Source organism: Leucopleurus acutus (assembly GCF_964270905.1).
Source record: "Leucopleurus acutus genome assembly, chromosome: 1".
NCBI classification, from domain to species: domain Eukaryota; kingdom Metazoa; phylum Chordata; class Mammalia; order Artiodactyla; family Delphinidae; genus Leucopleurus; species Leucopleurus acutus.
This window is the reverse complement of record NC_139142.1, coordinates 92,678,902-92,692,291: the sequence shown is the minus strand read 5'-3', so window position 1 is coordinate 92,692,291 and position 13,390 is coordinate 92,678,902. Positions and strand designations below refer to the sequence as shown.

General features: G+C 34.7%; 1 protein-coding gene across 3 annotated transcripts in view; it reads left to right on the top strand.

The window, feature by feature from the left end:
* The window catches only part of TRPM7 (transient receptor potential cation channel subfamily M member 7), a 143,271-nt gene that overhangs the window by 91,609 nt on the left and 38,272 nt on the right, over positions 1 to 13,390 (top strand). For all 3 annotated transcript variants that reach the window (XM_082840927.1, XM_082840926.1, XM_082840925.1), the window contains 5 exons: positions 479 to 546; positions 5,221 to 5,317; positions 7,618 to 7,688; positions 10,927 to 10,961; positions 12,896 to 12,921. In XM_082840927.1, coding sequence (XP_082697053.1) covers positions 479 to 546; positions 5,221 to 5,317; positions 7,618 to 7,688; positions 10,927 to 10,961; positions 12,896 to 12,921 — 297 coding nt within the window. The remainder of the gene's footprint in view (positions 1 to 478; positions 547 to 5,220; positions 5,318 to 7,617; positions 7,689 to 10,926; positions 10,962 to 12,895; positions 12,922 to 13,390) is intronic.

The window sequence follows — 13,390 nt, the reverse complement described above, 5'->3', positions numbered from 1 at the left end:
GGGTTTATAGAGACAACTTTTCCTACATAAAATCTATCCCAATTTATTTTTTAAAAACATATTTTAGTCTGTTAATATATTGCCACTGGTATGGATACATAGATATAGATATCCATGTTTGATGTCTATATTTTTATGTAATATGTATATATGTATAATAATTATATATAATGCTTTTTTTATTGAGAGTAAAAATGACTGCTCCCCCCTTCTAAATTTCAAGCAGTTTACTTCATATCACATGTTGGATTCTTTTAGGATCCTGTTACTGTAAACTTGAACTACTCATCTTCTCCAGCTTTTTGATACCTATTTTCAGTATTTATCAGGAAAGCTACAGGAAACTTCAGAGCCATCAAAACTACTCACAAGACAACATACGTCACTTGTTTGAATAGACTAGGCAATGACATTATTTTGATAGAACTAAAAAAAACAAGTATTTTTTGTTGTAATCTTTTCTTTTTTCTTTTTTAAGGACACAGAGATAGCATGGATTTACAGAGGTTTAAAGAAACGTCAAACAAGATAAAAGAAATATTATCCGTAAGTAAATCCTTATAGCAGTGCGATTATTTTGCTATTTTGGAGTTTAGTTCAAAATAGAATTAAACATATTTTTCAGGAAAAATACAGTGTTAGCAGAAACCATCATCAACATGAGAGTTCCAAATATTTGAAGCTTATACACAATTTGAAAAAAAGAAGAAACAGTTGAAGAATATGAAAAAATGTACAAATAGCTTGCATTTTTTAACTGAAGTTAAAAATCACCTATTTAATATTTCTCTTAAAAAATGCTTCTCCCTGTATGGTTTCCACAGACTACTCATTGAACTCAACTCTTTCCCAGGCCCCAAAATTCATTAGAATATAACCCTGCTTCTCAAGGACCCTGTGGTCTAGCAATAAAAAGCTGAATATGCCAGTAACTACAGTATCACGTGCAAGTGTAAGATGTTCAGTAAATGTTGGTTAAATGAGTTTTAAAGTGTACAGAACAACTAGCAAAAAGGTGTGTTTCGTGGCTGAAAATTTTTATTTCTTAACTGTTGCTTTCATAAATTACCAATAACTAATTTGAGCTTTAAGGGTAATAACAGCTACATCAAGATAATTAGGAAGACCTGGAAAAGTGCTAAGCTTCTCCATCCCTTAAGAACTTAAGTTGTAGGGCTTAAGGGCTTAAGGGCTTAAGGGCTTAAGTTGTAGGGCACCACTGCCTGGTGGCGCAGTGGTTGAGAGTCCGCCTGCCGATGCAGGGGACACGGGTTCGTGCCCCGGTCTGGGAAGATCCCACATGCCGCGAAGCGGCTGGGCTCATGAGCCATGGCCGCTGAGCCTGCGCGTCCGGAGCCTGTGCTCTGCAATGGGAGAGGCCACAACAGTGAGAGGCCCGTGTACCGAAAAAGAAAAAAAAAAAAAAAAAAAAAAGAACTTAAGTTGTAGAAATGATCAAGTGATAAATATAGCGGAAATAAAGTTTGTCCTAAAACTAGAGTCAGGGAAATGATAATGATATAATATAAGCTTTTATAAATGATTATTTCTCATATGATCTATAGTTAATTGTGAAATTGCTGTCAGGACATGTTACTTATTACCCTACATCTAAAAGGTAGGCTCAAGTGCATTTTTTATAATATAAATGCCGACTTTTTTTTGGGGGGGGGGGTGCCGTGCCACTCAGCTTGCAAGATCTTAGTTCCCTGACCAGGGATTGAACCTGCGCCCTTGGTAGTAAAAGCACAGAGTCCTAACCACTGGACCGCCAGGAATTCCCCAACATTTGTATTTTTAATAGCATATATTTTGATTGAATTATTGTACGAAAGTGAATAATTTAATGTCTATTAACTAGATTTTGTTAACTTTGGATTTAATTGGTGACTATATGGAAATTGAGATGTAGTGATTCCATGAGGTCCCTTTCTTTCCATATTTGCCTTTAAGTTTGTATTTCTTAACTCAAATAAGACCATCAGAATGATGTAAGAAATAACGATTATGGAGTATTCAAAGATGCGTAAATATCAGGTAAAGTCTCTTTAGTACTTGTGGGAGTCAAAAAGTTAACTTAAAATATACATATACATTTAGATGGAGGAAGTAGGTAAGATAAACTTACCATAAGACTAATTTGCATGATGTATTCTAACCATTTTAATTCTGTGACATACTTCTAACGATCTGAATTTTCCATTATATATGATGCCTTACAGAGAAGAAGAGAACTAAATAAATAGGTTGAATGCATTTAGGTAGCATTAGCTGACACGTGATGATGAAAAACAAGGGAAGAATAAATGAATGAGAAAAAGTAATAAGTAGAAAGAAGAACTGACAAAGCTCTACCAGAGTTGGTTTTATAATTCTTAAAATGTAGACGTGATATATCTACATTCCATATGGGGTTTTTCTGGAACAGGTTTTAACTGAAGTGGATTTTATAGTAAATGAAGTTTTTTATGGACCTTTGTAACTTTTAATAGAGTTTTTTTGTAATTTGGAATTAAGTTTAATAAAATTTCTATCACACTCTCTTTCTCCTATATGCAGATACCCTTTAATTAAAAATATGGACCCAGTATGTTATATTGCTCAATTGTAGAGTCCATTTGTGTCAGTGTAAGAGAGCCCAATGCCTCTTATTTTAGTCCTTCCTTATAGTATAATTAGTTGTTCAAGAGAGATGTACATGATAATTTGGGTAGTATATTTGTTCACTTTTTATTAGTGAAAGTAATTTTTTAAATGTTTAAATATTTGGGTACTTGGTATCCTAGAATTTTAGAGATATTTATTGATACCTTTTAGCAGTTAGTAATAAAACTTAGTAATAGGGGCATTAGTGCCTAAGTGGCATTTGACCCCAAGTTTGACTCTAAACCTGTACACTTCAATTTTAGCCAGGAAAATTCTGAGGGCTAGGAATGGATATGGAGAAAGTAAATCTTTGGAGTGATTATGACTTAGAGAATTGACATGACACCACAGTAAAAGGTTAGAACTGCTGACTAGCTGGAACTCTGAGAGTTGTTAAACTCATCATGTCAAAACCTCAAATTCACCATCATCTCCCTTCTCAGCAGACATATTTCTTTTCCTCCTGTATTTCCTACCTCTGTTAATAGCATCAGCATCCTACCCTTCCAGTCAACAGCCAAGTCTACCTGGTTTTGCTTCCTAAATACTTTTTTAGTGCCTCTACTTTTCTCAATCCTTAGTTATAGTAGTTATAGTTACCCTGACTTAGGCTGTTAATTCTCTAATTTATATTTCATTGAACTTTTAAGGTATCTTTAACAAGGTGTCACAACAGTAGTTGAAGGAATTTGATGACACTCTGATGGCATTTTGCTGTTGTGAAGCACTTGATATATGGTGGGAAATCATTTATAATGAACGGACATTTCCTAATGGTAAATGGTAGATGTTAGGGTTTCCCCACAGATTACACCTTTTAACAATGGACCTATTAAATGAACTTAAAACAGGAGTATGCTGAAAATTTTTAAGTGAGCAAATAACTTCCTGGTAAAAACAAGAAGAAATAACAAGTTTCTGTGAGTGGGAAGAAAAGTGGTGGCTGTGTTTTAAATTTAACAACTGTGAGTACTTTACTTAGAGGAAAAGAACTGTAATAATAGAATAATGAGCTCTAGCTCATGACGGTTAGAGGTTTTGAGTTCTTGAACATTTGTGGGTTATACATCCCTTTGAAAATTTAATGAAAACTACAGACCACCTTCCCAGGCAAATGCTCATATACAAACTTTTTTCTTTTAAAGTATAGAGTTTTACAAATACCTCGAAGCCCACTCATCAGTCCCACACTAGAATTTCTATCAAAGATGGTTCTGTGAAATTGATGTGTCATTGTATCAAAGAGTATATATCAAGGAAAATACTTAAGTAAAACAATCAAGAAATAGCTAGAACTGGTTCCAAAAGGAACAACTAAAATCAGAAAGGAAATCAGAGTTGCTTTGTGACAATAGGAAAAAGGTTAGCACTTTTTGCTTGGCTATATATCAATAAATCAGCTGTAATGTGAAGAATGTGAAACATCAGAGGTAGAAAAACTTAATTTTCTTGAGACGTTTAAGTTAAATTTATTTAATGAAAGTAATAGCTTATTGTGGTAGTAACATTTTAAAACTCATTGTTTCTGAGGGGTGGTAGAGGTTTGGAAATATTTTAAAGTTACATAGTAGTATGACCTGTGAATAGCTGGAAAAAAAAACAGGGTGAAGGTATCAGATCTTCTGCATTAGTTTAATGAATTTCGTTAGTTCATCTGGAAAAATGAATAGGTAAAAAGAAGAAAATGGGGGAGAATTAGTTGTTAGATTCTAAAATATCTATACAAGTGGTACAATTGAAACATGAATATTTAGTGAAACATTTTGGTAACTCCAAAATAACCCTTTTACAAATACAAATTTAATAAGAGTTGGATTAGAAATTGATGTGAAAAGGAATGCTTTGTCAGTAAACACACAGATTGGACAACTGGGTAGAAATTAGGAAACGTCTGTTTCATATCGCTTCATAAGCTCAGATGAATTCTGGATTTAAATATAAAAATTCAAAGTATAAAAAAAACTTAAGAAAATAGAAATATTAAGTCAGTAAAGCCAGGAGGGCTTTTAAAACAAATATTAAGGGAAGGATGAAAAGACATGAGTACCTAAAAATATAAAGCATAGATAAAACAAATATGAAAACAATTAAAATTTGACAAATAATGACCAGATAGATCTTTGTTATACAAATAGCTTATACAAAGCAATAAGAAAGCTACCAAAACTCCCCAAAATAAATTTCCCCTCCACTTTTTTACTCTCCAAAGAAGAAAGTATTGCTGTTTCAATTTTAGTGTAAAATAGTTTTTTTCTTTTTAAGGTGAATTGATAAATGTTTTATTATTTTCCCTGCATTTTCCTATTTTCCTCCAATTTTTTAAATGAACTTGTATTGCTATGAAAACATCATCATTCAGATGGATTTATGAACAATAAGCAAGTAGGGTGTTTTGATGGCAGTTTTTGAAATTGACATTGAAGAAAATAACTGTAATTTGTAATATACCCCTTGGAGTCCAGGTAGATTAAAGCATATTGAGCTAAATAGATCCAGAGGGTCTTATACTACTTAGAGCAATCATTTGAAATTTAGTTCAATTGTTTTAAAATTGTGTATATGTATAATATGCAGAATGATATTCCTTCTGAAAACACTCTGAAACATGTGAGTTCTCATGCTGGATTTACTGAGTGTCACAAAACTTCTGTTCCTCTTCATTCAGAGCAAGGTGAGTATTTTGACTTCATGAATTATGCTAACAAATATACTCATTTAAGCTTTACAGGTATTTTATGGACATCATTAAACTTTAAATGTATTTTATGTATGTCACACACTTGAGCAGTGAATGTTTCAGAAGTAAGAAAATGAAGATTCTGGTCCATCATTGTTGTTCTTAACCTTGAATAATACATAATCTGAACATTCTAATATTTTTCAACAAATTGTTTAGACTTAAAAGATGAAAGGCAAAGACTCGCTTTTTACAAATATGCTGACTTTTTTACAAATGAATCGGTTGTATTTTAATCTGTATAGTCATTTAATCAACTTATTTTTCTGCTTTAACCTTTAAAAATAATTAATACATTTATTTGGTTCAAAATTAAAATACACACACACATACACACACACACAAGCACTTTGAAAATCAGTCTCAGTCTCACACCAACCCCATGTGTAACCACTGTTATTTTTGTTTTTTCTCTAGTTTCATGCTTATGTAGTCATATATGACAGTAGTCTTTTTTACCTGTTCATCTTTTACACAAAAGGTAGCATACCATACATGTTGTCCTGCACCTTTAATTTTTCATTTAAAAAGTTTAATGATCTGGAGATGTTTCCATATCATGCTTTTTTGGGATCATAGTTATATGCGTATAAATTTATTGTTATCTAACTTTTCAGTTATGTACATTTAATCTTTATAAGGTTCCTTAAGAAAAGCAGTACTTCCTTATTCCCCTCACCATTATTTCTCCTTTTATTCTCTTCAAGTTGGGTTTATTCCAGGAGTGCAAATTAGTTTAACATTCAAAAATATAAGGCATGATAGTAACAAATTAAAGAAGAAAATCATATGATTATCTTAATAGCTGCAGAAAAGGCTGAATTTGATGAAATTCAACATCCATTCATGATTAAAACTCCTAGCAAAGTAAGTTTAGAATGGAGTGTCCTTAATCTGAATAAAGGGTATCTAACAAAAACTTGCCACAGATACCATACTTCAGAGTGAAATATTGAACACCCCAGAAGGAGAACAAGACAAGGATTCTATTTAACATTTTAGCCAAAGAAGAAAAGGAAGAAAAATAAATGGTAGAAGGGTTAGGAGGGAAGAAATAAAACTATTTTTGGATAACATGGATATTATTTCTAAAGTTAGGATGCCTGTAATTTTATATCCTCGTATTTCAGTTTTAGGCAGTATCTGTTGACCTCCCACTAAAGAAGACAAGGATTGAGCTCTTCCCTACCGCCGTCCCCACCCCACTCTATTCCCTAGCCCACATGCATGCACAGATGTCTTTACCCTTTCCCACCAGTGTAGTTATGTCATGATTTTGGTTAGATCAACACTGGATTCTCTGCTCTTTGAATAAATTTTTTCAAAATATTCAGTTTCATCATCTTGAAAAACTTTTGTCCAGAGTCCCCTAATATATCTCAATCTGCTCTTTTTGCCCTCTATACTTGGAACGTTCTAAGATTTCCTTTCACCGTTCATTCTTTCGTTCTAAGATTTCTCTTCACTGTTCTTTCTGAGGTTTTCCTTTATTGTATCATGAGGTTGTAAATTCTAAATTAATTTAAAATTTAACATCCTCACTTTTTTTGGAAAATAGGCTTAATTCTAAAGTTTGTTTAGCATAAACAAGCAAAATGTGACAAAAGTGGCATCTTAAATGGGAGGAAAGATGAACTATTTTTTTTCCATTACTGTAAAATGATGTTTAAGATTATTAATTGCAACATTGTTACAGCAAGAGATTGAAATCAGGCCAAATGTCCATCAATAGGAATTTGGTTAAATAAATTATTGTATATCCATTGTATGAAGTTCAGCATAATATCAAAGTAGAATAGAGAAATCCTCTGTGTACTGATACTGAAAGATCTCCAAGCTTAAATTTAAAAAACCAACAGCAAGAAACCTGAAGATATATATATTATACTAGCATTTATGTTAAAAAAGAAGATTCAGGGGTATATATAGAAACACAAAATATCTTTGGAAGGATACACAAGAAATTTGGGAACAGAGGAAGAGCAAGACTTTTTTTTTTCCAACCTCTTTTATTTCATATTGCCTTTTCACAAAAATAAATTGAATAATTTTGATATCCTGTCAAGAGACCTGTGAGACTCATATAACTCTTACATTCATCAGTGTTGGGGAGAGGATAAGTTATCTTAGGTAAGTTATATTATGCCTCGAAACACTTTGTGTTTGGTTAGTTGGTATTAAAAAAAATTTGTTTTACTTGTATAACTTTTTTATTTTTTTAAATTTTCTTTTAGTGGAAAGTAACAGTAGAAGGCCATCTATAGAAGACACTCATGAAGTAGATTCCAAAGCAGCTTTACTACCGGTTTGTACATTTCAATTAAACATATGCGTATTTAAAAATACTTATTTAGGGCTTCCTTGGTGGTGCAGTGGTTGAGAGTCCGCCTGCCTATGCGGGGGTCACGGGTTCATGCCCCGGTCCGGGAAGATCCACATGCCGCGGAGCGGCTGGGTCCGTGAGCCATGGCTGCTGAGCCTGCGCGTCCGGAGCCTGTGCTCCGCAACGGGAGAGGCCACAACAGTGAGAGGCCCGCGTATCGCAAAAAAAAAAAAAAAAATTATTTATTAGATAAGAGCTAAAAGATGGTGATATTTTATCTGAGATTATATCTGGCTTTCAAAAAATTTTTAACATTAGAAAACTGACCTCAGTGCATAGTAGCAGTTATGGAAAAGAGTTTCTTCCTGTAGTGAATAGTCAGGAATTATTAAAGAAAAATGTATGCAGAAGAAAGAAAGGTAGGAATCTCTGTTTGAATTGAAGCTAATGATATGAAATTATTCCCAGCCAACTGGAGTAATATTTGATTTTACAAACACTCTTTAAAAGCAGACTTTGGCAACCAAGACAAATAGCTTGGGAGAAAGCAAAAACAGTTGCTCCTTTCTAATCAAGTATAGAAATTAGTGCTTATAATTATGATCCTGGATCATCAAGAACATATTAACTTGGCCCCATCCCCCTGGACTGAACGCTACACATGTACTCACACCCTCTTGCTTGCTCCCACCCTGGCAAGCAAGGCAACCATGAGAGCCTGGAGGTTCTTCAGAAGACAAAGAAATCATTCAACCAGGTGTTATCAGCCCCAGGTGGGGCAAGCAAAGGTGATGGAGAAGATTCCAGGAAGCTGCCAGAGCAGGCAGGGGAGAAATCCCAGGTTGTGCATAGAACTGGGCACTATAAGTGGTTCAGTGTGCGAATGGGATGTGGATTCATTTCTGTGATAAACTGAAAGGGAAACCCCTTGGATATTCCAGTCAGTGTATTTGTACACCAGGTTTTTTTTTTTTTATCTTATCCTGTTAGAAGCCTTTGACCTGCTGCTGCTATTGTTTCACTCATTTCCATCATCTAATGCAGAAAGGAAACAAGAGGATCTTCTAAGTCCATCAGATGCCCATTCTTTTTTTTTTTTTAAATATTACTGTATTTTTATTCATCTCATTTATGCATGTTCCTTTGTTGTGGCCACAGCAAGGGGGTTGGGGGAGAGGAAACTTTCTTCACACATGCACAAAGGTTGCGATGTTTACTGAAGATGATGGGAAAAATTTTTCGACACTCGCACCAGCTGAGGCCAGCCAGCAGTGAACCTTGGAAGTGAATTCCAGTGCCCACAACCGGCCCAGCACGGGGAGTGAGGAATCCATCCCCTCCCTGGCAGTCGTACCTTGCCCAGGAACATTTGAGAAAAGTGTTGCCCAGTCTTCAGTCTATGACCCTGAGTGGAGAAATGCTCACCAGGAGGATCGGGTCCAGCAAGGAGTTCCAGCCGCCCGGTGATCCCAGTTTGCCCTGCTCACTCGCCTGCCGGTTGTCCCAGATGCCCATTCTTTTTTTCTTCTTCTTTTTTTAAAAAAATATTTATGTATTTATTTGGCTGCCTTGGGTCTTAGTTGCGGCATGCGGGATCTTCATTGCAGCGTGCGGGCTCAGTAGTTGCGGCACTCGGGCTTAGTTGCCCTGTGGCATGTGGGATCTTAGTTCCCCGACCAGGGATCGAATCCGCATCCCCTGCATTGGAAGGCACATTCTTAACCTCTGGACCACCAGGGAAGTCCCCCAGATGCCCATTCTTATTAAAACATTTTAGAAGCCTGAAGAAAAGAAAAAAAACATATTAACCATATTAACTTACAGTGTGCTATAAGGAGATAGATTGTATTATTAAAAATCATTTTATTAAAAAAATTATTTCAGTGGGAAGGGTGTTTAGTGAACGCAGAGTTTCACAGTAACAAATCCTCCTTTCTGGAAGGACTCATCCTGAACCTAAGCTGCACAGTTTTGCTACAAATAAGGTTCCATTGAAGATGACCTCACAATGTCAAATTACAAAACTTGTGGGAGCCAGCTTATACAAACATATTAGATCTCTGACAACTTGAGATAGTAGAATTATTGGTTACAGATTATAAGTCTGATTAAAGCCATTAAAAAGTATTATAAATATTTCTAAAAAAGAAAAGATATTACTCAGAAATACTGGAAAATTTGGGAAAAAATAAAAAATCTCAGTTGGGGGTTTCCGTGGTGGCGCAGTGGTTGAGAATTTGCTTGCCAATGCAGGGGACATGGGTTCGAGCCCTGGTCCAGGAAGATCTCACATGCCGTGGAGCAACTAAGCCTGTGTGCCACAAATACTGAGCCTGCGTGCCTAGAGCCCGTGCTCCTCAACAAGAGAAGCCACCGCAATGAGAAGCCCGTGCACCGCAACAAAGAGTAGTTCCTGCTCGCCACAACTAGATAAAAGCCCGCACGTAGCAACAAAGACCCAAAGCAGCCAAAAATAAAATAAGTTAATTAAAAAAAAAAAAATCTCGGTGGGGGTTAAAATAACAGATTGGGCACAGCTGAATGGAGAATTTTGCTAAATTGGACCACAATGTAACATAGAATTATAATTAGGTGGAAAATGTGTTAAGCGTAAAGAGATGGAAAAATATCTCTAAATTGGCCTTGAGAGAGTAGACAATTTGAAGAGATTATAAATGACTTAGAATTTTCCAAATTGATGAAATATATGAAGATTCAAATTCAGGAAGCATAAGTCCCAAAGTGGGGAGGTAAAAATAAATCCACACCTAGAAAAATAATTATAAAGCTGCAGAATAAAGCCCACCACGTACACACACAAAAGGGCGTCAATGAAATATGCCTGTTATTAGTGATTTCTTTGTCACAGTTTGCATGATTTTAATTTTTATCTTTATACTTTGATGTGTTTTGGCACCAGGCACATATTTTTTTTTAGAGTCATAGAAACAAATATGTATTTTAAGAAAATAAAATTGTCAGCAGACAATTACAATTATGTTGTAGGAAATAACACTCATGAAATTGTTTTTTCTACCTTGTGGAATGGCCTTATGGTAGCTTTTATACCAGTTTTTTATTCAGTTGTATAAAACAAATTCATATTAACTTTTCAACCCTTCATTCATCAAACATGTAGGATACAAAACAGATAAACAGTTATGCTTTATCTAGAGACTTTTTTCTTTAACTTTCTGTTTGTGTTTGTTTCTGACTAAAGGATTGGCTACAAGATAGACCATCAAATAGAGAAATGTAAGTAAGCCTTTTCTCATCGTTAGTGTGAAAAGTATCATAGGTATTGAATGTTGTTTTTTTCCTGCTCTTTGCATCATCTTTTTAACACTTCTTGAAATTATTACTGATTATTTATTTTGTGATCTCCTGTCTTTACATAGAAGAGATTGGGGAATCATTTATTATAAGTTAATGTATATATTTTAATTTATGATTTTATATAGTTACATTAGTCATATTATAACCACAACTCAAATAAAATTTTCATTATAATGATACAGTTATGATTTTATTATTTAGTCCTGTTTCCAACTTGCTTTTGAATAAACTTGTTCAACAACTTAGTTTGACACTTTAGCTAATAATTTCTCTGCCCATCGTTCTAATCAACAAGCCTTTCTTCTGCTTTTGGGAAGCACTTTGATAATTAGAGCAGTAATACACAGTGTACATTAGAAAGCCTGCATACAGGAAGCTCCACGAGAAAGCTGATGTGATAATCCAGAACCAAAAGTAGAAACAAAAGGCAATCTTACAAGTAGTCATCCCCAGAAAGTGAAAATTTTCAGTACAGGTTAAACATAACGATAAAGAAGAATCAAAGATAATCTCTGTTTTCTAGCCTCGAATTAGTATTTTAGGATTCCAAAGGACATTAAAAAAGAGTAATTAAAAAAGTAATCTTGTTTTGACACCCATTTGATACTAGAAGCATGGTAAAGTTACTCTCCAATGTGAACTGCTTGAGAAGGGAAGCCAATTTGAGGGAATTTATTATATATTATATAGTGTTTTCCCTATTTCCTTCTCTGTATCAGAAATAGATGTGAATATATGGAGAAGAGAATAAACCAGGTGCTATGTGGGTATGCAGTTGTTCAAATTGTGGAGGTATCCTGGCCCTGAATGGCATTTGGAAGATCTATTTATAATCAGACCTCTTCAGAGAATAATGTCTTTTATAAGTAGAACTGTAGGATGGAAATGCAGAATCAGTACTTAAAGTTGATGTTAATTCGGCTAACAAGAGAACTTTGAGTTACAGAATGCTGACCCATAGAAGTACCCAGAAAGGTGGAGTTGGTCAGTACTCTTTGGGTGTGCTAACAGTGGTTTATCAGCAGTAGACAAAGGGCTGATGCTAGGGTCAAAGTATTTCCTATAGGAAATATTGATGTTACTAAGGTGAAAGCCAACGGGAAATATTAGGATCAGATAGAATGTAAGAGCTAGAAAGAGATTACCAAGGTCTCCTACTCAAGTGGTTCTTTCTAGATCTAGTCCTTTTAGTCCTGAGCAAGGCCACATAACTGTATAATGGGAGAGCTAAGCTTCTAATCTATTTTTCTTGATTCCCATTCCCCTTTCCTTTCCACTACACTTGTCTCTAATTTGCACTGGAATCTTTGGGATTAATAGAACCTACACTTGGTACCAGTATATGTTGTTATAAATAAACATATTCACATTGGAAAAAAATTTTTTTCAACATTAGCAATTGAATTTTGCAAAATGATATACAATTGCTGTTCTCTCTGTTCTTTGCCCATCAGTTCTGTTGAAGTATTTTTAGAATCCTGCAAAGTCATTTCAAGGCATTATTAAAGTACTGGAATGAATCTCCACAAATAGAGGAGTCATGGAATATTTTACTGTATTAGAACTGAACCTTCAGTTTGGCATCAAACTACTAGTAATATTTATGTAGGCATAAATTGGAGGTAAAAGTTGTTGATAAAGTATATGCATATGGATTTATACATATCCGTGTATGAATTTGGTACAAGCTTAAGGGAAGTGGCAAATATTCAAACAAAAGTGAATCTGAATCTCAGAATTCCTTTAATAATGTTATATTAAATAACAGTAACTTCATAAAATAAATTTTGTGGTAGCCAAAACTAATTTTAAGTTACTAAAATTGTAACTTATATTTTTTGTTGTTTCTTTAGGCCATCTGAAGAAGGAACGTTGAATGGTGAGTCTGTGTGGTAGATTTAATGCGAAAAACTGAGGATTGTATATGATCTACTTTAGCAAATACTACATTGTCCTAAGTAAGAAATTTTAGACTTCATATTTGAAAAAGCCAAGGTAGTAGAAAGTTCTCCCTTCAGCTTGTTTCTCTTCATTATAAGTGTTTCACAAATACAAGAACTCACCGTGTGAATGATGATCATTTTACAAAAGTCTCCCCACTCCCCTTTATCCTTGCTACCCAGGTTGCTTCTTCCCTTATATTCCATGTGTTAGTGAATGGTACTTTTTCAGTCAGCTAAGTGAAACCTGAGCAGGAGGTATTCTTGACCCCCTTGACCTAGCACTCACAAAGCCCTCTTCCTCTGAGATATCCTTCAACCTTTCTTCAACCAGGAGACATTTGGTACCCCTCCTCTACAGTCCTGTATTGTGTGCATGTGTGAGAACACTATATTTTATACTTCTCA